The following is a 26,309-nucleotide window of genomic DNA, read 5'->3' on the forward strand; positions in this document are numbered from 1 at the left end:
GACACCCTGGGATACTGCATGGTTCTGTTCCATGGGTGATGCAGAACATCCCTTGTGCACAGCTGCACGAGGGGCAGGAGGGGAGAGGAGCCCCAAAGCTCCATACTCCAGCATACATGGCATTTAGAAGAGAATGTAAGGAAAGACTCAGGATTTATCCCCTGCTTTCCCATACAACTGGGGGGAATGGCAGTCTTCTCTCATGCTCAGGCATCTGAGAGTTGCCTCTGAGTATCCTCCTCCCAAAAGCATGACTTTCAGCTGCTGGATGGCCTAGCAAATCCTGCAAAACATATCTGGACAACTGCCTCATTAACCATGAGCGTAGCTCTCCCCTGTGGTTACAACAGCTGCCCATTGGAATAAACAGGAAACCATTTTATCCTCTGAGGAGCAGAAAAGGTGAAGGGATCACAACTGCAAATTGTGCGTCTCTGAGTTTGGAGCATGCAGCAAGAGCCACAAACAGATAGGATTTCTGCTTTTTCTCATACAGCAGAGACACAGAAGTTGGCCTTCCCCCTCTGAGCTGATCCTCTGATCTAATGTTACTCTCTTCTCCTGTGCAAAAGACAGAAAAGCAAAATCCTGGCCTCACTGCTGAGGTTTTGAAGGAAAGCGGTCAGATAGCAGGGCATGGAGATGCACTGCAGCAATGTGCCTTCCAGGTCCCATAAAATGCAGGTGTGGATCTGTCTCATCTGGTTCTGTACCACTACGTGTGGTTGTGCTGTGTGGACCTGGCCACAAATGCACATACTTCTACACTTTGCATTCCTGCCAGCTGTTGATGTTCATGAGGGAAAACTCCAGGCTCCTCTCTCATCAACTTTTACTGGCAATTTTAGAGTCTTTTCGCTCTCTGGGAAGGCAAACAAAGAAGGCTGTACCTCAGACAAAGGCAACCAGTGAGAATATGCTCCAAAACTGCTGGATTCTTTCAGTGAGAGCTGGATGGCCTGTGGCTTGCAGGAGGTCAGGAGAGCCAGCTTTGATCAGCCTCAACACCTCGGGTTGCATTCCAGCTCAAGACTAGGGTAGCTTCACCTTCTTTCCCTTTCATGTATCCATTACTGTAGGTTGCATCTGCATCTGCACATGCTACAGTAAAGTGATGCTGGTGGAACACGGCAGTAGAAATGTTGCTGTGGAAACCATGATATTTTAATTGTCTGATTGAGGAGAAGCCAGGTAAATCAGGCATTGTGTTTTCACAGTAACAATCACTCTGCTGCCAAAAAGATCTGAACTACTACAAAGGGCTCTGCCACTTGTGAGAGCTGCGTGTCACTGGGCAAGCCATTCCCACCTTCATGTCCTTTGGTTCTCCTCAACCCAAGCCACCATTCTTTGCCTGCTGGACCCATATAGATGGCAAACCTCCCACACTGGTGACACTCCATTTGGGCATGGCATCCTGATCAGGTCATCAAATGCCTCCTCAACAAAAAACATATGCTTCATAGAATCAAAGAATCATTAATGTTGGGAAAGCCCTCTAATATCTTGTCAAACTACCCAACTGCCACCAGTGTTGCCCACTAAACCATGTCCCTAATTACTGCAACTACCCTTTCCTTAAACACCACCAAGGACAGTGACTCAGTCACCTCTCTGGGTAGCCTGTTCCTGTTCCAGAGCAGTACCACTCTTCCTGAGGAGAATCCCATTGGCATCAACCCATTGATCCGGCCTGCCCAGATCACTCTGTAGGGCCTTCCTTCCCTCAGGCAGATGAACATTTCCTCCCAGCTTGGTGTCATCTGCAGACTTACTGAGGGTGCTCTCAATCCCCTTGGTCCAGATCATCAATAAAGATATTAAACAGGGCCAACCCCAATACTGATCCCTGGGGAACACCACTTGTGACCAGCCACCAGCTGGATTTAACTCATTCACCAACCAGTCTGGGCAAGGCTCTCCAGCCAGTTTCTTTACCCAGCAAAGAACACATCTGTCCAAGCCACGGGCTCCCAGCTTCTACAGGAGAATACTATGGGAGAGTCAAGGGATTCACTAAAATCTAGGTAGGCTAAATCCACAGTCTTTCCATCATCCACCCGGTCATAGACCAGGTCACCTGGTCATAGATGGAGATGAGTTTGGTCAAGCAGGACTTGCCTTTCACTTAGAAGATAAATGAACACTGAATATGCACCTTGTTCTGACATGATGGTCTAGGACAGTGATGCTTCTATGCTAGGTAACCTATCAACTATTGCTCTAGAAACTTCAAAATACCTTGAGCAGTGTTCATTTAACTCCTCAGTCCTAATGACAGGGAATTTCATCTTTGCAATCCGTTGTGACAGAGCCTGCAAAGTACCAGGTGCAGTTTGAAACCTGACAGATCCCATCAGGTGAAGGTTTCCAGGCAGGAAAGATGCCTATCTATTTATAGATACCTATTTATACCACAGAGGTACTGGATGCTGATGAGCACACAGCATGTGGCCAACTGCAGGTAGACCTGCTTTCCCCTCAGCACTGGTGCTTTGATCAAGGCAGGCAGATAAGGCTCCTTCGCTTTCACTCCAAGGACCCCAAGATGTCTGGTGCAAAAGGCACCTAAAGCAGCATTGCCTGGCCAAGATGACCAGATGATGACCAGATGGTCCAGAGGATATTCTCTGGTGAGCGTTCCTTAGTGACCTATTTCTACTAGGAAGCCCTGAGAGCTGAAACAGCACATTTAGGCCAGTGTCCTGTCCGCCTATGAACTGGCAGACCCCTCTGCTCTCCTTGTGAGGAAGTTGTAGGTTGCCATGAGGCCTCCCCTCAGCTTCCTCTTCTCTGGGATAAACAGCAATGGGAACATGTGGATGTGTTCATCTCACATCCTTGAGCCGTGGTCCTCAGAACTCTGCAGTTCGGTTTTGTTTTATTTTATGGAGGAAGTGACACTCACAACACGCTCAGAGTTCACACTGTCGCACTGCAACAGCTCTCATCCCACACAGAGATGGAACAGAGCAGAGTGGCCCAGATGTGATGACTCAGCTTCCAGAGCCAAGAGCCGAAAACAAGCCTTCACCAAAGCCCTTCTCTGATACACAAGGGGAGATTCTGCTTCCCGTTTGATGCCTATGCTGCAGGAGTACCCACGCCATTTGGCTGCCCTGACTTCCTTCCACAGTCAACAGACTGAGGTCTTTGGCCTCTTTTAGATGTTTATTTTGGATAAAACCCGCTCTCTGCTCTGGCACCGACACAGCCTCAGCTCTCAGCACAGGGTCAGATGAATCTCAGCCTGGCACTTCCAGACCTGGTCCTGTGCCCGTGACAGCGGCAGGTTAAAGGAGGTGCAAAGTCACTCTGCTGCACTGCTGATAGGTGCCAAGTGTTAGACTGGTTTCACTCTCTGCTGGCCAAGCAGTGGGGAACTGTGTGGTCAGCTAAGGACACTCAATGACTTTGCTCCACAACACAGCACACCAGAACATCAGATGACCGAGAAGTACAGCTAACTCTTTCTCAACCAGCTGAGGAAAGGTCTGGTGCTATTCTCCAGGGATACCACTAACCCCTTATCAATGTAGATATTCCAGTAATTATGCCTTTACCCAACTGAGAACTGCTATTTCCCCCCCTAGATTCTCCTCAGCAGTGCTATTCGTAGTCAGTAATCTCAGACTCCAAGATAATGTCAGAGTTGTGCAGATCCCAGCTCCACTTCTTGTGACTGAGCTGCATACATTAGTTACTAAATAGCGTTGTTTCGAGCTGTATGTACGCTTGCATAACCTCATACCATATAATCAACATTTCATAGCACAAAGAGATCAATCATTCCAATCCCTGTCACTGAAACATTTCTCTGTTCCATACCATGTCATGAAAACAACAACGACAAAACCAACAAAACACCCAATGTAGATCGATACACCTTGAGATGCTGCTTCCTTTGAGCCCTGTAAGCACCATGGTTGGCTTTGTGAATACTAGAAGTCAGCAGTCAAGTAAGCCATAGGTAGATTGGTACTGCCAGAGCCATCAGAGCAGGGATGGGGGTACTGGGAAGGGGTGGTAGAGGCTACAAGACGCGTGGCACACCTGCCAGACTAGGGCTATAGCATGTGGCTGGATAGCAGCCATGGTATTATGCTGATTCAGGGTGGTGGCGGCCCTGCTTTGAGCTGTGCCTGGATGCAGAGTGTGGTAAAGTTCAGTGTGCCTCCTGCAGTGAGGCACGGGGACAGCTGGGATGAGTTTTCCACACACCTGTCATCATGCAGAACCTTCTCTCCCTTTTCAACCCCAGCACGGGTGAGACTTATCCAAAATAAAACAGAGGCTGGAGGGCAGAAGACTGTTTGTCCAGTGCAGAGCCAACCTCATGAAGGCCACCATCGCCTGGAAAGGTACACCTGACTCTTCAGCCAGCTCTGTCCCTGTCCCAAGTGCACCAGGTACCTCTCCAGACACCCACACACAAGCACACAAAGATGCTGTAGAGCCCCAGTAGGGCACAGCCCAGCATCCTCAAGGCTTGAGTTCCCTCTGCTGGCCCTGAGCATCTATTCCACTAACAAAGCGTGTGCAGTCTGCTCTGAGGTGTGGTTTTTTTTGCAACCTGAAGGTCGCGCTGAGACACGCAGCAGCTTCTCCCACATGCACAACAACCTTTGCACGCCCAGAGCTGTAACAGCTGGGAAAGCGTAAGATAATAAAAAAATCAGTTGGACAGTGCAAGGTTGCAGAGGAAATCCAGCAATGCAAGACAGCTACCACACACAGCACAATTGCGTCCCATTGCCCCTACGAGAAAACACACAGAGCCCAGGTGAAGCTTCTGCTAAGCAGGATGTCCCTCCTGCTAACACACATGTGAGGTGCCAGTTGTTCCTCTCTTGTACACCAATGCTTTCCTCAGTTGATGCCAGCAGGGGCCCAGGGCTTTGCCATGCTTCATTGAGACGTTTGCACAGCCATTGCAAGGGTGATGTGTTTTTGCCTCCTAGAGTCCTTTGAGATGCAAAAGAGAGGTGAATCAGCTCCAGCTCCAAAGCAGGAAGGTTATAAAGCCTCCAATCCCACACTGCCTCCAAAAGAGAGATGTAGATACAACCCCTCACTCCCCTCCAGACAGTCAGGGACCCTAAGGTACCAATACCAGCTTTTATTTTAAAACAGCCTAAAAGCTTTTGGAGTTTCAAGAAAAAAACTGCAACAGAACAACCAAGGGGAAGCCTGGCTGCCTCAGACCTTGGTTTCAGAGGCCCTGGTTGGTCGGCTCCCCAAGGAAAAGCTTTCAGATGTGGCCCCATGGGGCTCTCATCAGGCAGATAGATGAGCAGCTGTCCTCTCCCAGGGAGAGGACACGGGGTTACTTGATGCGATAGAGAACTTTGCGTTGCATGCGGTGCTGGATCTCCCCACGGCGCATCATCAGCTGCAGCACCTTGTAGATGGCATGTTCAGGGTATTTCTGGAGAGGGAAAGAGCAGGATGAGATGAGCTGGCGAGGAAAAGCTTAACACAGCCCAGCAAGAACTGCAGCCGCTGCTAAAGGCTGTGCCTCTCTGCAGGACAGCAGGAGCTGCTCTACTTTCCCATTTCACCATTTCAGAACTGAGTGCAGCCAGTTTCCTGAGTCAAAACGTTCTGGATTCAATGCTGGACTTCAGTCTATTACCAGGTATAACAAGGTACATGAACAGCCCCAAACCTGAACCCCAGCACTCTGACAGAGAAAAACACCTCACTCTCCTCCAACTCCACAAACACAACATATGCTGCTCCCTATGAACAGCTTCAAAAGCAAATATGACCAAGGGGCTCTGCAGCTGCCTACCTGCCGTATGAAGTCCTGCACGATGCTGTGCTCTGACACCTGTGAGCCAATGGCAAAGCGGCGCTTGAGTTGCTTCTCAATACGGGACAGCATCTCTTGGTCCTCCTGCGTTGTAAAGCCTTCTGCCCCTGGGGGGGGGAGAGAGATTGCATGAGCAACCAGATGTCATTCTGAAAGCCAAAAAGCCCATTTCCCATGTCTTCCACCACACACGCTCACGTCTCAGAGATCTTGAGGGAAGCTGTAAGCCAATGTAGCATCATCCATCCTCACCTGACAGGCTGCCTGACATGGCTGCATCAAGCGTGGACACCTGGAAGAGCCTCAAGGCCTCCTCAACATCAGCCTCAGTGGCAAAGGGTTGCAGCTTCATCTTGCTGAGGGACTCGGCGATGCGCACAATGGCCTCCAGTTGCCTGTGGGTAATGAAGATGCTTCCATTCCCCACTTTCTACTGTAGCCCCAAGGGGTTTTCTCCTTCCCCCAACTCTCCCCCCACTCACAGCATTTCCAGTGTCGCCCCACTCACGGTGGGCTCTCCCAAACTACAGCACCCCAATCCTCCGTGTTATCCCAGGCAACACTATGACATAATCCCAACCCTGAGGGTTTTGGTGGGTACAGGAGGACAATAACACTCTCCCTCCCCACACAGGACCAGGCCCCATGGCTCTCACCTGACAGTGATGGGGATGCTGGAGCGGCGGTCACTCTCCTGCTCATGCTGCCGACTGCCGCTCCGCATCAGGATGTAGCGGTTCTTCAGCTTCTCTGCTGCTGCTACGGACAGCCGAGGGCCGCACTTCCTGTGAGAGGGGACAGGAGAGGTGGCACCCTGGGCAGGATTGTCCCCTGTGTGCTCCAAGCTGTTCTCACTCGCATCCCTTCCAGGGGAGAGCCCTTCCAAACCTAACCCCTATCAGCCCAAGAATTCGTTCCTCAGAGACACCCTTCACTCAGAGGTGCCTGTGCTTCCTCACAACCCACTCCATGCTCCCAGTGCCAGGTGCAGATGGATCAGACCCAGACCACACATCTGCCTCACTGCACAGTGCAATCCCAGCAGCGCCATGTGATGTTGGCACAGCCTAAAATCACCCCTCTCACTCACGTCCGGCAGAAAGAGATGAGTTTCTTCAGCTTGTTCAGCTCGATTTCACCTTCCACAGCCTGTGTCTGCATCAGGGCACTCACATGCAGGGACATCACGTGCTTGGCCAACGTCTAGGAGAGCAGGGAGCAGTCAGACAGCATGAAACCTCCCCGTCATCCAATCCTCCCCAAAAACAGGGCAGCAGCTTGGCAGTTCAGGGACTGCAGTTCTGCTGATACTGAACAAGGCATCCCCCAACTCTACTCCCAGTGCTTATGCCTGGCTCTGTGGTGACAAGCAGAACTATGTGACCACAAGAAGCTTGCCTTGCTTCAGTGTGTCATGGCAGAAGACTAAGAATCATAGAATTGCTTGACCTGGAAGGAACCCTTACAGGCTACCTAGTCCAGCTCCCCTGCAATGAACACCTACAGCTAGAGCACAGTGCTCAGAGCCCCACCAGCCTGATCTTAAGTGTCTCCAGGGATAGGGCATCCACCACCTTTCTAGGCAGTCTGTTCCAGTGCCTCACCTCCCTGACTGTAAAAAAAAACCTTCTTCCTTATACCCAACATAAGTCTCCCCTCTTTTAGTTTGAAACGATTTCCATTTGTCCAATCACAGCACATCCTTCTAAAGAGTCTGTCCCCTTCCTTCTTACAGTCCCCCTTCAGAGAATTTAAGGCTGCTATCAGGTCTGCCCAGAGCCTTGCTTTGCTTCTTCCCCAGGCTCTCAGCCACATGCTATGGCTGTGTAAGCTCCCATGCCTCAAGCCCCAGCTGAACCCACCACCTCAACCCACCATGTCTCGTTCCTCATTGTGCTCATCCTTGACAATGAAGATCATGTCGAATCGAGACAGGATGGTAGGCATAAAATCAATATTGTCCTCGCCCTTGGTCTCGTCCCAGCGTCCGAAGACAGAGTTGGCAGCTGCAAGCACTGAGCAGCGGGAGTTCAGTGTGGTTGTGATTCCTGCCTGTGGGGGAAAAGGAAAAGATGGGGTCAAGATCATGTCCATAAGACAGCAGGGCTAGAAGACTACTAACTCCTCCTAAGCATTATGCACGAACTCATCCTCAAGCACTCATACTTAAGTAAAGTCCATTTAAGTAGCACTCAGTTGCACTGTAACAGCTCCACAATCTACCATGAGGGACCCCGATGAGCCGAGCCCATGCATCCTTCTGAAGGAAAACTGGCTTCTGCTGAGACTTGAGCATGGCTGGTTCTCACCTTGGCAATGGAGATGGTCTGCTGCTCCATGGCCTCGTGGATGGCCACACGGTCATCCTCCCGCATCTTCTCACCCGAAGTGGAAGAAACAAGGAGGGGAGAAAAAAAGCCACTGTCAGTCACCTCTGGAAGACTTCAGCTGGACACCAAGCTCTGTGCACCCCACGTACCTTGTCGAACTCATCGATGCACACCACCCCCCCATCTGCCAGCACCATGGCTCCTCCCTCCATGAAGAAGCTCCTTGAGGAAGGGTCGCGGATGACTGAGGCTGTCAAGCCAGCAGCACTGCTGCCTTTCCCTGAAGTGTATACCTAGTGGTGCACAGGACAAAGTGGGACAGCACATCAGCCACTGAAGGACCCAACAACCCGCCATGCCGTGGCCAGAGCTGAGGGAGGAAAGGCAAAGCCCAAGGGGAAAAGCCCTCAACGTGTGCCAAAAGTGGACATGATGCAGACCCAGACTGCTGCATGGTCCCAAGCCTCAAACCAAGCAGTTGTGATACACCAGAGGGCTTGCAGACATATAAATACAGGTATTAAGTACAGAACATAGAGTGATTCATTTTTCGGTGCGCTGCTGCATTAGCTTTGTTTTCCCCTTGAGGAAACAATGTGGTCAGAGGCTGACTTTAATGGAGGTTACGAGAAAACAGAGCTGAAAATATGATTTCATGCCTGGGCTCAGTTTGGAGCTCTGTGCCTGAGGTACAGTCAGCTTCATTTGTTCTGACCAGGGAGCACCTCTGCTGATCTAGTCTCAATAATAAACAGCAGCACTGGCCATCTCTTTGGACATCTGCAAACCTGATTCATACCACCATTAAAAGGCATTAATTACCTGCTTCCCTTTCCCTCCCTCATGCACTGTCCTCTGTCCCATCTCCCCCAGGCTGGCACCAGCAGATCCAGTTCACACCTCCACCAGCTGCTCTCGCTGGGGATGCATGAGTGGGAATCTGCCAAGACCGCGGTCATCAGTGGCATGCAGGGAGCAGAAGGAAGAAATGAGCAGACACTTCATAGCACCTACCCCGATGGGAGAACACTTCTCTACAAACTTCAGTAGCTGGGATTTGGCCGTCCCAGGGTCACCCAGCATCAATAAGTTGATGTCTCCTCTGCGGGTCAGCCCATCTGGGAGCCTGGAGCAGCAGGGTGAGGAGATAGGAGAGAGATGGTGAGCTCTTATCTTGGTAACAGAGCATTGCTGACAACGGCAGGCAGTGTGTATGAATCACCAAGCTGGCTTTTCCCCACCTCTTGCGAGAGCCTCCAAACAGGAGGCAAGCAATGGCCTTCTTGATGTCAGTGCTGCCATAGATGGAAGGTGCGATGCTCTTGGCAACCATCTCGTAGATGTTGGGCATGGCAGTGAGGCGGCGAAGTTCCTCCTCTTCCTGAGGGGTCACTGCACCAGCAAAACTGTGTCCTGCACAGGGAAGAATGAGGCAACAGTGAACAAACAGGTGTCTAAAAGAAAAATACATTGTGTCTTTCACATCCACTACAGCCAAGAGGCCTTCTTGCATCTCATGCCAAGCGCCACCAGATCTGAAGGGGTGGAGAAGTCACAGGCATTTACTAACCCAGCATGGCAGACTCTTTGTTACAGCCTGTGTGAGGAGAAGGGACTGGAAGAAAACTAAGCAAGGATCTTGGGCAAAGCAGCTGGGAGGAACAGGAAATAAAGTACAGTCAGAACCACACTTCAGATACACAGCTCAATTATAACCGCTGATTTCAGCCCAGATACTCAGGGATGGTTTAGTGAATTCCCAGTAAGATACAAGTACTGAAATACCCTCAGGACTCAGGCTGAAGCCTCATCATTTAACACCGCTAAGCCAAAACCATGCAGGACATTTGGGTATACAGCATCCAGGAAGACAGACCTCCTGGACCAGAATTGAACCTCTGGCTAAGTAAGCAGAAGAAAAAGAGACTGAGATTTCATACAGATCTTGCTGATGGGACTGCCCTGTTCAGAAAGAGGAATCTCCCAACACCAGTTATACACGTAGACCAGACAGACACCAAAATCAGTCCTCACCTGAACCCTCCACATCCACCTGGATGCCCACCACACGGATGTAAGCGCTTCGGATGCCCACGCCCACATTGTCCCGGCTTTTGTTCTTGCTCTGGGCAGACTTCTTGATGGAGTAGATGCCCATGATGGTGACTCTGTTCCCTGGGACAACTCTGTCACACAAGTACCTAAGAAGATTAAAGGGGAAAGCAAAGGATGGCGGTGGGAAAATGATGGCACCACCAACATGGTTGGACAAGATCTTCTTACTGGTGTTTTCTGACCTTAATGATACTACAGTAATAAGAGTCAGTCAGGGGAGAAAGCAAATAAGCAGCAAGCAATGCTGCAGGATCACCATGAGATACAGCAGCAAGGCCACAGCCCAGCCAGAGACCCAGCTGTCACCTGTCACAGTAGAGCTGTAGATGGCGGGGCATCTCCCCATGTGGCACAGCATCAGGGGACTCCTGCAGCTTCAGGATCTGGAAGTCGACACACTTGCACTTGTCCGGCATGATGAAATAGGGATCCAGCGGGCACCTGGGGCGGCCGGCCTGTTCTCTGTGCAGAAATCAATGGGGAAAAGTCAGCCAAGTGTAGCACTAGGGGTGTGGACAAGTCACAGCAGCCAGAGCCCACACTTCTCAGGTCAGAAAGAGGCTGTCAACAGCCAAAGGTTCTCCAGCCTCCCTCTTGCCTCCAACATGTCAAAGCATCAGCACAGACCCAAAGCACAGTGATGCTCCCTGTGAATACTCTCAGAAGCACCTTCCTCTCCCCTGCTAGCTAAAAGCAAGCACGAAGGTAACTCATTAATGACACAGGAGGTAACAGTGCAGGCTGCATGCCTTGACAGGGCATATTTATTTATAACCTCATACATGAGGCAAACACTAAGTGGTTTCTGGTGAGAAAGCAATTAGCAGCGTGACAAGGCTGCCATCAACCTCAGAGTCCCTCGAGACGTCAGCTCTGCCTATCTGCACTGCTCTACTACAAGCACAGGGAGATGGGGAGCAGCTCTGCATCCTGCTGGCTCCTCTGCAGAGCACCATCAGTGCCTGACTCCATGCAGGCAGCCATGGGGCTTTTGGGGAGGATAAAACACAAGGGAGGAAAAGTCCCACTGGAAAGCAGGAGAGAGGCTGCACAGTAGCTGTGCTGACCCACTTGTGCAGCCAAGGCTCAGGAAGCAGGCAAGAATTATGCCAATCCCACAGGCCTCTCAGGCTGCTTTAAAGATAAGGCAGAGAAAATAAATACTGGCAGGCTTGAGTTCAAAGACACAATCCATCAGGATCAGCCCATACGAATGCTGCAGCACAGCAGCAGCCTAAAGCTTGCAATTCGTGCAGGCAGCAAAAGCTGTAAAACAGGATTTGGAAATTAAGAGCAAAGTAACCTTACAGAATGTAATGGAAAGCAGCCCATCAGGGGAGGGGAATGTAGAAACAAGAAGTTTGCTCAAACAGGACAAGAACTTGGTAAGGAAGATGGAAGAGGAGATGAAAGCAGAATTACAGGGCAACTGGGGCTCCCCAGTTCAAAAAGACAGGGAACTTCTAGAGAGCCCAGCAGAGGGCCATCAAGACAGTGAGGGGTCTTGGAGCATCTCCCTCACGAGGAAAGACTGAGAGTCCTGGGACTGTTCAGCCTGGGGAATAGATGCCTGAGAGGGGATCTTATCAGTGCTTATACGTATCTAATGATGGGGGGGTGTCAAGTGGATGGGGCCGGACTCTTATCAGTGGTGTCCAGCAATAGGACAAGGGGCACAAAACGGAACACAAAAAGTTCCATATAAATGTGAGAAAAACTTCTTTACTGTGAGGGTGACAGAGCACTGGAACAGGCTGCCAAAACAGGCTGTGGAGTCTCCTCTGGAGAAACACAAAACCCACCTGGACCCTTCCCTATTCAATCTACTATAGGGAACTTGCCTTAACAGGAGATCGGATTAGATGATCTCCAGAGGTCCTTTCCAACACATACGACCCCATGACACAGCCCATCCTACCCCACACAGCCCCAGGTCAGCTCTCACATGTTGCATTTCCTGGGCAGAGAGTAGCCCTCCAGACCCGGGCGCACTGTGATGTTGTTGATGGTGTTGCGACAGCTGCGGCACTGGATGGCAATTTTGGTGGCTTTGGCTCTTATGGGGGTCGCCGCAATGACGATGCCAGGGATCTTCACCAGGTGGGACATCTGGTCGGACTGGAAGGGAGAAAAAGAAGGGAAGGTGAGGGAAACAACACTGGAGGATGGATAGGAGACTCACTGTGCTAAGGAAATGTGATGGCGCTTCCTACATTTGTGAGCCTACGGTCTTTCAGGCTCACCTTCAGGCTGCGAATGTTGGCTGCGTTGGCATCGGACCTCAGCATGACCTGTATGTCTTGGAGAGCTTCTTCCCCAGCAGGACGAGGACGAGTGACCTCATCCGCCACCTCCTTCGCTGCTTCTTCCAGCTGTAGAGAAAACAGCTGTCAGGATCACCCTCACACCACAACATCAGCACATTACGTGCCCCATTCCACCCCCTTACCAGCTGCAGGTGCTCAGCAGGCTGTTTGTACAGATAGTCGGCGAGATCCTCATCAAAGCTGGCCAGGTCCTCCATCTCCACCTCCACCCAGTACTGGCCCAGGTTGTAATGCCGCTTGAGCTCATCCCTGCAAGGCAGCAGGCACAGGATCGGGGTCAGGGCTACCCACAGGGCTCCATGGGGAGGCTTCAGAGTAAAGCACATGAGGAAAACAACACTAAGGGAATCAGGGGGACAGGGACAAACCTTCCACCCCAAACACAGTGTGATGTGCCATCAGCCCTGGGACAGCAGTTCCAATATGGCGCTGCCCACCCTGCAAGGAGCTTTCTATGCTCTATAGGGAGAGCAGACCCGCACTGCCACACGCCCCACAGCACCTGTATTTGAAGGTGAAGCCGGTCCGGTCCGTTCCCACCCGATACTGCCGCAGGAACTCCTTAAAGCGCCGCTGCAGTTGCGATTTCCGTACTTGTCCCTCATCCGCCGATGCGTCCACCCCAAAGCTGTCGCTGTAGTAAATACCGGGCTCATCGAAGCCCGACATGATGCCCGTATCTCACCTGCGGGGCGAACACACACTCAGAACCGGGCACCCCCACCCTGTTACGCCGCTCTCAGGCCCACAACCACCACCACGCACCAACAACTTTTTTCGCGGCAAAACCAGTGCCCGGCGGACAGCGGCCGGCAGCGCAGCTCGCTTCCGATTGGCCCGCCCGAGGCGCCTCGCTGCTGATTGGTTCGTCCGGTCCTTCCGCCCCGCCCCAGCTGGAAGCGCGCGGCCTCACCTCTTCCGCCGATTGGTCGGGGCGTTCCGTCCCCGCCCGCCGGGAGCAGTTTGGCGCGAAATCTAGGGGAGAAGGGCGGGAGGGAAGGGAAATGGCGGTCGGGCGGTACCATTACTTCGGGGAGGGGAGGAAAGCGGGGGCCTACGAAACCATTGCTGGCGGGGGGAGTGTGGGCTTCCACGGCGAACTCCGCCCCAGGTGGGGCGTGCTGAGGGGCTGGGCGGGCCAGCGGGCAAGATGCTGATGCAGGAGGTGTGTTCTGTCCCGATGGCAGTGACTTCTTGTGGAACTGTGAATTGAAGTGAATGGTTGTTTTTGAAAGGCTTTCCAGCCTCACTATGGCCTTGTTTGGGCTCGGGTGTTCTAAGGACACCTGGCCTCTGCTGACTGGCCAGGAAGGGTGTTTATCATAGATAAGTGGTGCTTCAGGAAGTTATAAGCAGAACTGTAACTTTGAGCAAGCACCTTAATTAGGCAAAAATGGCGAATAATTGGTACTGAGACATCAATAGGGCAAGAGGAAAGGGATTTAAACTAAAAGAGAGGAAATCCAGTTATACATTAGGGAGAAATTCTTTACTCAGAGGGTGGTGAGGTGCTGGCACAGCTGCCCAGGGAGCTGTGGGTGCCCCATCCCTGGAGGCTCAAGGCCAGGTTGGATGGGGCCCTGGGCAGCCTGAGCTGGAGTTGGCGGGCCTTCCCATGGCAGGAGGTTGGGGCTGGGTGGGCTTTATGGCCCCTTTCAACCCAACCCATGATTTTTCCCTACCATCTTGCTGTATTTAGCTGTATGTGTGTCAGGCCCTGGCAGGGATTGGGGTTGCGTGGCTAGCACCAAAGTCTGCTATTGCATGGCTGTTCCCCATCTGATGGAGCTGTGAGGTGGGATCAAGGCTTGATGTACGCTTGGTATCTGGGCAGTGAAGAGTTAGAGGTACTTTGTACAGCCAGAGAACGTTGTTCTATTTCTAGAAGCGTGTAGGAGCTGAAGGTGTTGGAGCAGAAGTGGGAACAGGGCTGGTTCTGAGAGCTCCCACTTCCCTCTGCTCTAACTGCTACACGCAGAGCTGGGAGGGAGGAAAGGCCCCTCCTCCTCCCCTTTAACAACAGGAAACACCAGGCTTGTAGACTTTACATTGAATTTTATTATGTATATAAATTATATAATCAAATAAAAGAACGACACTGTATCTTCAACAACCATCATCTCTCAAAAAAAAGAAAAAAGAAAAATGATTGGAAGATTTAACACCTGCTCGTGTCATATAAAACAGTTCTATAGCCCATGGGAGCTGTGTGGCTCCGCAGAAACAGTGATCACAGTGTTATCTAGCAGTATAAAACACTGAGCAAACAAGAGCTCCGGGAGCTGCATAGTTCTGAGGCAAGACAGGTTTTAAAGCTGCTTTTCTTCTCCTGTGGGATTTTTGCAGATACTCTGTAGAATAATTGCAGCTCTTGGCCATTGGTTTTAGGCTTTTCCAGCCCTTGGTCCTGGTGGTGATGTTGTTAGTGTGTGAGGAGAGCTTGCAGCAAGCAAGGAAAGGGCTTGGAGCCCCTCGCAGCACTCTGCTTTCTGGGGAGAAAGGTCTCCAAATATTAGTGGCAGAGCTGAGATCACAGCGCCCAGTCGAAGGGATTTTCCCTTGGAAGGACTGGGGAAGGTGGATTAGTTCAGGGTGAGGGAAGGCACGAAGAGAAGGTGAAGGTCCTGCTCGCTCACATGGCAAATAAGCCCACAGCGACTGTGGTGACGATGAAACCGAGCGCCAGGATCCACCGCACCAGGGGAGAGGTGGTCAGTATGTCTGCCTGCATCCTTCTTGTCCTCTTGCTTTCCTTCCCAGCTGCTGGACCTGGTACAAATAGGAGAAACGAGCAGATGATTTTTTTTTCTATATTCCTATCTCTGTAGGCTTATTGGGCAAAGGGCAGCAAAGAATCATGGAGAAATTGTACTGTCTTCCAAAGAACTTGCTTTAAACTTCCTTAGTGATGGGTGAGACCAGCATGCTTTTCATTTTTTTGTTTTCCATGGGAAAACTGCTTCAATCCAGCATGCACTGAAAAATCTCCCTTTCAGCTGCAGAATGGGTAGATGATAAGGGTTTTCCTACTAGAAGCATGTGTTATCAGGGAAACTGCTCTCTTCTATCAACGTGTGAGCTTGCTCATAACTCACTCAACAAACCGGACTCCATAAGAAGCAATTGCTTTTCTTGCTCAGGCTATGCCCAGTTCAGGATCAGCACTTGCCAGTAGGTGGAGATCTTTGCATGACAGCCTGTAAAACCAGCCTGTAAATTCCCAGCTCTTGAGCCGGCTATTTTTACCATCCAGAAAACCACACTTGTGCTAAACCCTGCATTCTTTTCCAGAGCTATTTTGAATCGATTTCTCTGAAAGGCAAGGAAATGACCAGTGGAAGACTTAGACCATAAAGACAGACTTGAGCAAGGCCGTGTGCCAAGAACGTTTTGTCAACGTCCCACCTGATCTGCTGGGCTGAAGAATTACAGTCTGTGCTTCTGTAAACTCAAGGCCAGGTTTCTCTGGCTAATGAGCCTTACCGTTGCTACAACCTATAAGGAGGAGAAAGGACTGCTCCCTCTTTGACACTGTTTCTGGGATGTCCACGTATGCCATCCTTGCTCCATCATGTCTAGAAGCTTTGCCCATACCATTACCCCTTGCACTGTGTACTGGCTGCTGGTGAAGGCCGGTGCAAGCACCTCGCTCTCAGTTCTCAGTTGACTTTACAAACAACAGCAGAGGAAGGGAGGAGAGCCAAACTGCAAGTAGCAATATTAAACACCTGCCTTTGCGAATGCCTTACCGTTTTCATGTGATTTGTTAACATTCCTTGCGCGGAGCTCTGCCTTCGGTTGCACAGCATGACCATTCTCCTGGCTCTTGGACACCAGCTTCTGCAGCGCCTCAAACACCTGAGAAGTAAGAATGTTATATCACGATGTGGCTTCTTCTCCTTTGTTTTTGCCCTAGACACTTCGGGAACTAAAGGAAGATACAAGCTTTCAACCCAAGTTAAAGAATCAGAATCGTTTGTTTTGGGAGAGACATTTAAAGATCATCTAGTCCAGCTCCCCAGCTCCTGCACCCCAGGCTCTCAGGGCTTTTTGTGCAGAACAGGCCTGTAGGGTCTGCCTGTTCACTTTACAGTTAAGCTTCCAGAGAAGGAGAAGGCTATTGCACACATTCTGTTCAATCCCCAGAGGAGAGAGAAGAGCCTTTCAGAGACCTGCTGCTTGCTAGGCTCCCAGTCTGGGCAAGTGCAGCCACCCAACTCTATGCTGCTGTAAACCACAACTTCCCGTAAGCTCCACAGCAGAAATACCGGCTTTGCCATTCCCTGTGGCTGTTATCTTATTTGGGGGAGGGTGTGGGCAGACAGGGATGGCTGGTTGTTACTCACCTGTATATTTAGCAGGAATGCTTTCTTGGCTTCCTCCAAGACTCTTTTCTTAGTAGCATGATCCATCTCAAGGGCGTTCATGCGGGACCGATAGAGCTGCTTGAACTTGGTGGCATTGGAGACTCCATCGAAAGTGAAGAAAGCCAACCCTTCTCCAGTGCTGGGCAGCTGGAGGGCCTTTTGGGCAATTTTCTTCAGCACCTGCCCCCCAGACAGGTCTCCCAAGTAGCGAGTGTAGGCATGGGCCACCAACAGCTCTGGATACTTATTGCCGACGTAGTGGAGCCTCTCAACGTATTTCTGAGTAGCCTCGGGACATGGGATCTCTGCCCTCCAGTTGCTGCCATAGAAGTACTCCAAGTCTTTCTCCAGGGCAGCTTTCCGATGGAGCTCCGTCGGAAAATAAACAGGAGCATAGACAGGGTTGTCCTTGTGACGTTCGATCTCTTCCTCCAGAGCAGAGTAGATGAAGTACAGGGATGCCGTGACCAGCTGAAACAGAAGAGGATGAGCTACAGGTGAGTCCGTCTGCTTTTGGGACAAATCCCAATAACAAATAAGTTACTCGTGCGCACCCAGTATTATGCTATGCAGATTATATGTTATGTTGCAGGTTTCCTGGGCAGCAAATGGAGATGCAAGGGGCAGTGAGACACCATCTAGCCCATTTCCAGCAGATGCTGGCCTTACCTACCCTTAAAAGCTGCTGCCTTCACCTCTGAGTTAAAGTTCTCCCAGCTTGACAGAAGAGAACCTTAAGTCACTCCTCACCTGCTCTCTTCATCCCCCCAGCCAATATAGAGAGCATTCCCAAAGGCACATTTCCTAGTGTACTGCTCCAATCTGAATGCTTACAGACAGATGTGGCTTCCCTCTATGGGACCCTATGAGATGACAACCCACCCCGCTAACGTTGCTACCAACTTGTCCTGCTGGCAGCCCACCGTCCCAGGAATGGAAGCACCCCTTCACCTCATTCAGCCTTGGAAGAGGGAATGCCTCTTTGATTGCCCCAGGGAGACAAGATATAAGGGATGCAAGGCCTCTGAAAGATGCCTTTGTGAAGGATCACTGTGCAGCTATGTGCTCATCCCTCTGTTTTGAAACCACTGTTATTGTTTTTCCCAGCTTACATGCTATTTTCGTTTATATGTGCCAGCTTTTCCACGTGGCACAAGACAATCTGGCTGTGTTCTTCCCTTCCACGGGCACTCTGTTTGTAGAGGCTGTGTACATATCTATACCTACACCACTTCTCGCTTACACTGAAATCCCTTATCGGCAGCGAAGCGTAGAACATGGAGGTACAGAGTCAGAGTCAGATTGGGTGGGAATTAGAGAGAAAGCAGTTTATCCTCCCAACAGAGCAGTCAGTACTGCGGGAATGATTTCAGCTTTTCGCCACTGCAAACAGGACTTTGATACGCACACAGGCAGTGACTTTGTTGTGGAAACTGATCTTCAGATCCTAGGAGTCACATGTCAGGGCAGGTAAATGGGTTTGCCAAGAAAGTAAATAAGGGGGGGGGGGGGGGGGGAGGAAAGATGTTTTTAAACAATAACTCGTTATTGCGTTGGAAGCGAAACAAAAACATTGCCCAACCAATGAGGAAAGGTTAACTTGGCCGGTTGTTTTCAGTGGGAAAGGTGGCCTTTGAAAACTTGTATTGCTATTCAAAGCCCGGCGTCACGTCCCATTTCCCATCACTAGGTAAATATTTCCTGGGAAACCAAGCCGTGCTCCTGAATCTCAGAGGCTTCATCACTGACTTGTCTCAAAGTCCACTGCCCAACGAGTGCCCCATTCCTAACAGCGGGAAGTCAGCGCCTGCCATTGGATTCATGCTTGACTAAATGCTGTGAATGCAACCTGTCAGAAATAAATGGGCTCATTTCTGTTCTCGTGCGTTTATCTATCGAGGAGCCATTCAACAACAAAGCAATTAAACCACGGGCTGGAGCGTTAGCTGTTATTTGCAAAGCCGTGCGTCAGGTCCTCCGGCCTCCTGGGAATTTCTCAGCCAGGTGTTTGCATTGTTTTTGCTCACGGCTTTGTTACGTGGCTCAGATCCATCCTGTTCCTAGCCAGGGTAGATGCAGACCAGTACCAGCACATAGCTCTTACACTTCAAGAAAAGCAGCAGGCTCCTACCTGCTGGCAGCAGGCACAGCTCGCTCCAACTCATTCTGCCTTTCAGCAATTGCTCCCGATCTCAGCTCTGCTATAACCCCGGGGATAGCTAAAAAACCGTCAAGTGTGGTGCCAGAGATGATCTCACAGCCTCACTTCAGTGCTATTCCATCATTATTTCTAGCTGTAACTGCTTAGAGCACTCTAAATTCACGCTCCATTCATAGCATCACAGAATCATCAAGGTTGGAAAAGACCTCTAAGATCACCTGGTCCAACCAGCAGCCCACCCCCACCATGCCCACTGACCACGTCCCTCAGTGCCACATCCACACGGCTCTGGAACACCTCCAGGGACTGTGACTGCACCACCTCCCTGGGCAGCCTGTGCCACTGCAGCCCCCATATCCAGTCTGAACCAATACTGCCCACTCTTCTACCTATTTTAACTACATGTGGCAGTCATTAACGTGCAGTCCCCAGGCAGCTCTGCCGTGCTGTTACACCTTACCTTGAACTCGTGGAGGGACACTTGTCCCTTCTGGAAGTTCTTCATGAAGGGTGTGTTCTCTGCCTGCTCGTGCACCTCCTTGGTGGCTTCCTTCAGGAGCTCGGACAGGTCCTGGGACATGCTGGGTGAGGGAGACAAGCAAGACAGATGTCAGCGTTGTTGCTCTGCTCCAGCCAAAGGGACCTTAGGAAAGGGGGGGGGCTGCGGACAGCAGTGCCAGCATTCCCCCCGCCGTCCTGAGCGGGGAGCACCGCCAGAACGCATCCAGAGGTGAGACGAGAAGCGCGGCTGAAAGCAGGGCTAAATACAGCACTGCCGGCTGAGCGCTTCCGCCTCTTCCCCGTCCCGCTCTCACCTTTCAGCGCCGTGTTGCTGCTTAGTTTCCATGCTTCTCTGCCTGTTCTCGAGCCTCCGTTTCCCTTTCGTTTCCTTTCTCGAGCCCTTCGTCAGCTCCCGGGACGCGAAGCGCTGCGCTTTGTACCCGGCTCCTGCTCCCGGCTTTATACAGGCGGGACACGTGAGCAGCGCAGCCGCTGACCTCATGTGAGCGCGCGCTTCTTGCAACACACTGCACTTCCCTTCCCACTGCTGTGCCCCCCCCCAACCCCCAGGGAGGGCTGGGAGGGCAGGAGGAGCTCACCCCTGTAACGGCACCAAGAAGGGGATGCAGCTTCTGCAGCATCTGTCCTAGAAAGAGGCTGGTGTCGGTGTTTTATCACCCACGGCCGTGAGCATCTTCAGAGCCTCTAAAGGCACAGGGAGCTTTGCTGCGCATGGGATGAAGAGCTCTGAACTGTGGGGTGGGAACATGCCTGCTTCATGCACAGCAGGGACCCTTAAAGCTCAGCCCTGCCCAAAAAAGAACTCGGGGGTACTGGTGGATGGCTGCCGGACATGAGCCAGCACTGTTCCCTCACAGCCCAGAAAGCCAACTTGGCTGCACCCAAAGGAGCGTGGCCAGCAGAGAGAGGGCAGTGATCCTGCCCCTTTGCTCTGTGCTGTAAGACCTCGCCTGGAGTACTGAGTCCAGGAGTGGAGTCCTCAGTACAGGAGAGACATGGATCTGCTGGAGTGCATCCAGAGGAGGGCAACAAAAATGGTCCAAGGGATGCAACACCTCCCTGAGAGGACAGGCTGAGAGAGCTGGGCTGTTCAGCCTGGAGAAAAGAAGGCTTCTGGGAGACTTCACTATCTAAATGTCCTTTCAGTATCTGATCGAGCCGTAGGTATTCCTGTATATTGCAGGGGATTTGGACCAGATGGCCTTTAGATGTCCCTTCCAACTCAAATGATTCTATGATTCTTTCCACATGCTGCGCAGGTGTGCCTGCATTGATGCACAGAGATATGCTTTCCTTTCTCCCTTACGCAACACAAATAGTGAATTGGTGTGGCAGGTGGGCCCTGCAGTGAGCAGCACTGTGTGTGAGGTGATAGAGGAGGACAGCAATCCATCCCCTCAATACCCTGGGGGTTGTCACGTCTGCTGTGTGCAGGAGACTGCCAAGGTGTGATGCAGGGCTTTGGGGAGACTGAGGCAGGCTGCAGACATTTGCAAAAGCAAATAGTTTCTCTGATTTAGAACAGGAGAGTTGGACAAGGTGCTCCTGCTAGTTGCTGGCTGCTCTGCTGTTTTGTCTGCTGCGTCAGCCAAGGAGGCAGCCCGCAGATGTAGTGGGGCCCCTCTTCCATCTGGAGCTATGCTGGAAACTCAGCTAACCAGGACGGGAGATGCATCATTCATCTGTGCTTTGGGAAAGCACACATTCTGTCTTGGATTGGAAGGGAAGGGCCCGCGTGGGGGTCTTCTCTCTATCTGTCCACCTGGATTTGGGTGGGCTTCATGTGTCCTCTGCACAACTGGGCTCGGTGCAGTGGGTTGGGGTGGCCTGGAGGGATTGTGCAGGCACACGGCTCTGTGCTGGGCTGACATCTGGCCACTGTGCACACTCAGGAAGGATTACTCAGCGCTCGCAGCCTGACTCAGCCTTGCTTTTCCTGTCTTGCTCTGCTCTTTAAAGCTACAGAGCACTCTAGCAAAAGCTGGCTCTTACCCTTAGGCCACTTAATGTTTATTTTGCTATTGGGTAAAATATATTTATTGGGATGTCCAAGCAAGTGTGAGGAAGCCCTTAACATCCCCTGGCTCCTAGACAGGGGCCAGTCCTGCCTGAAGACATCAGTGCCATTTTTGCCACTGGACTGGCTTTGAAATGAGCATTTTCCACTGGCATCATGTGCTTACAGCACAGCTCTCACTTCTTTCAGTGAGCCCTATTTGGACATGGGAAACTGGAACACACTGAGCCTATAATTCTGTTCAGGGGAACAAGGAAAGATATGAAACCGAATGATATTGTTCGTTACATGAGTGTGAAATAATATGGAAAGCTACCCTCCCTAAACCGTATTCTACATCCGGGCCTTTGCTTTCTCCTGGGTTAGATACAGGAGACAAGGTCACAAGAGCCAAGGCACAGCTCACTCCTCTGTGGGCTCTTCCATAGGAGCAGGGAAGCACGCCATGCCCCAGGACTGGTTTGTCCCTGATTTGGTTGGGGTTACTGGAGGTGGAGATGCTGTGAGGCCAAGTTCCTTGCTGCAGAAAAGCCCAGAGGCCTTGAAGCGAGATGGAGGGAGAACTGAAAGCAGGCTGTCATCAATTTTGCAATTGCTGGGCTGGAGTTGTTTTTTTTTTGGCTTCATTCAGCTCTCTGCAGTGAGGATTTGCATTGCTTCCTCTCTGCTTTTGCTGTGCTTTCACTGATCAGTGGCTGCACAGTGCTGGAGGGGATGGTGTTGTGTGGGTCTATTGCTGAGTTTGCCTGGGGGATTTGTAGGAAGATAAATCAAGCAGCCTGAGGCTGATATTTGTGATAGCGTTGGGCTTAAATGCCTCTATCTGCCTGTCTGAGTCTTTGAGTAAATGTGTAAGTCATGGGATGGGTTAGAGGAATGGTTAACGGCAACAGAAGTCACTGAGGAGTTAGTGTTGCCATCAGGGGAAGGGAAATGTGGGAGACTGAAAGGGGCAGACTTTAGCAGGATCTGTTAGAATAGGAGAAGGGGAAATGATTTCAGACTAAAAGAGGGGAGATTTAGGTTGCATATAATAAAAAAGATTTTTATAATATAGGTAGAGAAGCACCAGAGCAGGTCACCCAGAGAGGTAGTGGATGCTTCATCCCTGGAGACACCCAAGGTCAGGCTGGAGGGGTTCTGAGCACCCTGATTAGCTGAGTACCCTCCCATTACAGGGGGGGGGGGGGGGGGGGAGTTGGACTAGATGATCTTTTAAAGGTCCCCTTTCAACTTCAATTATTCTGTGATTCTAAGATTTTCCTCTTTATGGACCTAGCAGCTCATCCTGGCTGCAGGTTTCACAGTCAGAACCCTCTGGTTACATTGTCTGCCCCAGAGAACAAAGCTCTCCAGCCTTCTGGAAGCACTGCTCCACATTTGGCTCTGGTGCATTGCCTCCCAGAGGCTTGGCCTGTGCAAGGAGGCATCGCCTGGTCACAGCCAGTCTTGGCCAGCACAGAGGGAACTGATGGATGTCCAAAACCATGACACAGCAGAATTGAGCCTGGCTGGGAGGGGGGCTGACTCAGCAACCAGATCTTGCTGTGTAATGGAGAAGTTAAACCCCCACACAGCTGCAATACCCACGTACAGCTGCTTGCGGAAAGAGGGAGTCACTGCTGGAGTCCACAGGACGTACTGTGTGCTAATTTGTGTTTACCAAAGGGAGGCTGCCCTGGCAGAACGGATTGTGCTTGCTGCTCTCATCGCAGAACAACACGAACCAGATCAAAGATACAGGTGGAGCGCAGCGGGTGGGAGCACCAAGATCCAAGGGGTCCTCCCTGTGGGGCTGTGGCGGTTGCACCTCTGGGGGCTGGATGCTGCCGCTCTGCACAGACCCCGTGCGGTGGCCCCAGCGACAGATGTGGTGGGGGATGGACGTGTGTGCTGGATTCTCAGGGTGATGGAAACAGGAAGCGGCAATAACAATACACATTGTTCCAGATGTATGGATTAGGGCTTCCCCTGCGGTGCTGGTGGGGACAGACCCTGCGACCTGCTGGGAATGGGGTCTGCGAGCAACAGGGAGCTGTGGAAGGGAGCAAGGCAGCTAGCAAATACAAACCCCACATAGCCCTGCATGAAGGAAAGTGCGCCCTGATTGAGACTGGCTGCATTTGAGAACTCACACGTAGTACCGCAGCTCAGTGGAAGGGAGGAGACAGACTGGAAACCCAGTTCTGTAGATAGTGAAACCCCACCGTCCCCCTCCGCTTCCAACCCCTCACTGTGTGGCTCCCAGTTGGAGTACAGGGGTTGCACGTCCCACGGAGTGCTGCGGGGCTGGGCTTTATTTCTGGAGATTTCTCCGGACGTCCTGAGAGATGGGAGAGGGGCCAGGAAAAACAGCTGCAACCTCAGCACAGCCTGCGGAAACCACCCTGCTGATAAACAGCCTCACGTGGCTTCTCTCTCTGCCGTGACTCAGCAACTAAGAGCCCCTCTGCCACAGCCCAGAAACATTGCTCAGCAAAACCCAGTGACCTGGCGTGACCCTGACTCAGCAGAATGGCTTATCCGGGAAACAGTGAGTCAGCATCTGTGGGAGCCCCCACCCAGCAGGCTGTGGGGCTTGAGGGTCTGACCCAGGACATAGGTGATGCTGGAGACCCGGCCCCAGAACTGAGACAGATCTTACTCTTTATGGGGGAAACTGGGGCACAGATGGGGTGTGGGATGTGTGCCCGCTTCACTGAGCACACTGAGACACAGGGAGTGCGAAGGAGCTTTTTATTTCAGAGCTGGCACACAGGCTTACCCAAGGCACAACTTGTTTTACCCTTTCCCCTCCCTTTTTGTTCATTTATTACAAAATCACTCCAGTGCAGGCGAGGCTGTTTCCTAACCCTGGTGCTGTTTGCAGGGGCTTTCATTTGAAAGCAGAAGGCTAATGAGGAGGAATAGGCCCTGATCTGGTCTGCCAGGTGTGAAGGCAGCTGGTACATATGAAGCAGGGACATCTGAGTCTCAGCTTCTTCCAAAGCCCTGCATTTTGGGGCAGGGTTTGGTTTCAGAAAGTCCCATGTGCTGTTACCAATGCAACAGAGCAGGAGCATCCCCTTTTTTGGAAAAAGAAGGCATTTCCCATGGCTTTTCCCATCAGGAAGCTGGTCTCTCTGTGTAGCAGAGCACCTTTGCCTTCATGCCCAGACAGTGTTTGGAATGGCTTGCCTTGCCTTGCCTTTCCTTGCCTTGCCTTTCCTTGCCTTGCCTTTCCTTGCCTTTCCTTGCCTTGCCTTTCCTTGCCTTTCCTTTCCTTTCCTTGCCTTTCCTTGCCTTGCCTTGCCTTGCCTTGCCTTGCCTTGCCTTGCCTTGCCTTGCCTTCTCTTGCCTTGCCTTGCCTTGCCTTCCCTTCCCTTCCCTTCCCTTCCCTTCCCTTCCCTTCCCTTCCCTTCCCTTCCCTTCCCTTCCCTTCCCTTCCCTTCCCTTCCCTTCCCTTCCCTTCCCTTCCCTTCCCTTCCCTTCCCTTCCCTTCCCTTCCCTTCCCTTCCCTTCCCTTCCCTTCCCTTCCCTTCCCTTCCCTTCCTTCTTCTTTATCCTCATTAGGGAAGGAAGAGGGAATCTCATTGTCCCACATAAGCTTTGAGGAACATCTGGCATGGTTAGAGTCCGGTGAGGTGGATAACAGCCTTCCCAGTGTACCAACAAGGGGTACTTCTGTGCTGATGCACGAGATGATGTGGGAAATCAGAAGACCGATTTGTTAACTGGTCTTTAAAAATACATTTCGTGTGCTATTTGAGTCGGGTGTTTTTTTTTTGCCTCGAGGAACGTGGTGCTGATATGCCAAGATCTGCACAACACGAGCATCATGGAAATTCTCGTGAGCTTTTAATATGCGCTCGATTGTTAGAGATAAGGAGCAAATCTGACCCAGCACATGGAAGTTCTGGCTTTTTTTCAACCGGAACATGCATAAAGGTCCGTGCAGGTCATGCTTCTGTTCCCAGGGTGGTTTTTAATGGATGCTTCAGCCCGTGTGTGCACACAACCCCCACGTGCACACTCCGGAGCGGTCACCGTGTGAGCCTGTGCCAGGCTAAAGGTTGCGGTGTAATGCCTAGAATAAGGCACAACTTTGTTTGGTTCGGTGTCCTGTGTAGCACAGCTTGAACTAAGCGGGTCGCTGCAAAGCAAAAGGGCTTCCCCTGCAGCTTGCAGAGCTCAGGCTGCCAGAGTGTGAGGCACTACAGCCATCTGCTGGGAGAAATCAGCAAGCGGCACCGAGGGTTGGTTTGGTTTATTTCAATGGAATCGTAGGACCATTGAATCATTAAGGGTGGAAAAGAGCTCTGAGATCACCTGGTCCAACCAGCAGCCCATCTCCACCATGCCCACTGACCACATCCCTCAGTGCCGCATCCACACGGTTCTGGAACACCTCCAGGGATGGGACTCCACCACTAAGGAGGCTTTTCCAAGCTCCTAGCCAGTCTGACACCAGGAGATGGCAAAGGGGCAGCTGAGGACACGCTGCTGATACCACAGAGCCCTTTCAGAGCAACTGTTTCTTACATGTCTTTGAGTGATTTATGGATTGAGATGTGCATCTGGGTCTGGTCACAAGGCAGACAGGGGGTGGGGGAAGGTAGCTCACTCTCTTGCTATTTTGGGATGGGTTGGAGCCACCTCCCCAGGAGCCAGCACCT

The 26,309-nt window shown here is 51.5% G+C and overlaps 2 protein-coding genes across 2 annotated transcripts; both read right to left on the minus strand.

The window, feature by feature from the left end:
* Positions 1-5,105: 5,105 nt before the first annotated feature.
* Positions 5,106-13,474, minus strand: MCM5 (minichromosome maintenance complex component 5). The gene is made up of 17 exons (XM_072360354.1): positions 13,353-13,474; positions 13,090-13,272; positions 12,710-12,836; positions 12,504-12,632; positions 12,206-12,378; positions 10,567-10,722; positions 10,180-10,346; positions 9,387-9,558; positions 9,160-9,271; positions 8,295-8,438; positions 8,125-8,190; positions 7,691-7,867; positions 6,906-7,018; positions 6,472-6,600; positions 6,068-6,210; positions 5,795-5,922; positions 5,106-5,428 (listed from the first exon to the last, which is right to left on the minus strand). Exons 2-17 carry the CDS (start codon positions 13,254-13,256, stop codon positions 5,327-5,329), a joined length of 2,205 nt encoding a protein of 734 aa, XP_072216455.1. The 5' UTR covers positions 13,257-13,272; positions 13,353-13,474; the 3' UTR covers positions 5,106-5,326.
* A 1,150-nt stretch (positions 13,475-14,624) lies between these two features.
* On the minus strand, positions 14,625-20,259 carry HMOX1 (heme oxygenase 1). Its single transcript, XM_072360368.1, has 5 exons — positions 19,931-20,259; positions 19,576-19,696; positions 16,934-17,425; positions 16,337-16,445; positions 14,625-15,356 (listed from the first exon to the last, which is right to left on the minus strand). The coding sequence occupies exons 1-5, from the start codon at positions 20,116-20,118 to the stop codon at positions 15,220-15,222; spliced, it is 1,047 nt and encodes a 348-aa protein (XP_072216469.1). The 5' UTR covers positions 20,119-20,259; the 3' UTR covers positions 14,625-15,219.
* Between the last annotated feature and the right edge of the window lie 6,050 nt (positions 20,260-26,309).

The sequence above is a fragment of the Excalfactoria chinensis genome, chromosome 1 (assembly GCF_039878825.1).
Source record: "Excalfactoria chinensis isolate bCotChi1 chromosome 1, bCotChi1.hap2, whole genome shotgun sequence".
In the NCBI taxonomy this organism is placed as follows: domain Eukaryota; kingdom Metazoa; phylum Chordata; class Aves; order Galliformes; family Phasianidae; genus Excalfactoria; species Excalfactoria chinensis.

What these genes read in the sequence shown, in the direction of transcription:
- MCM5 (XM_072360354.1), bottom strand. Translation starts at nt 13,256, where the DNA reads ATGTCGGGCTTCGATGAGCCCGGTATTTACTACAGCGACAGCTTTGGG. An exon ending in GCATCGATGAGTTCGACAAG is followed by an intron (nt 8,191 to 8,294) that starts GTACGTGGGGTG and finishes TCGGGTGAGAAG; the next exon opens with ATGCGGGAGGATGACCGTGT. An exon ending in ACAATGAGGAACGAGACATG is followed by an intron (nt 7,019 to 7,690) that starts GTGGGTTGAGGT and finishes CTGCTCTCCTAG; the next exon opens with ACGTTGGCCAAGCACGTGAT.
- HMOX1 (XM_072360368.1), bottom strand. Translation starts at nt 20,118, where the DNA reads ATGAGGTCAGCGGCTGCGCTGCTCACGTGTCCCGCCTGTATAAAGCCG. An exon ending in CAGCAACACGGCGCTGAAAG is followed by an intron (nt 19,697 to 19,930) that starts GTGAGAGCGGGA and finishes TCCCTCACCCAG; the next exon opens with CATGTCCCAGGACCTGTCCG. An exon ending in TAACAAATCACATGAAAACG is followed by an intron (nt 15,357 to 16,336) that starts GTAAGGCATTCG and finishes TATTTGTACCAG; the next exon opens with GTCCAGCAGCTGGGAAGGAA.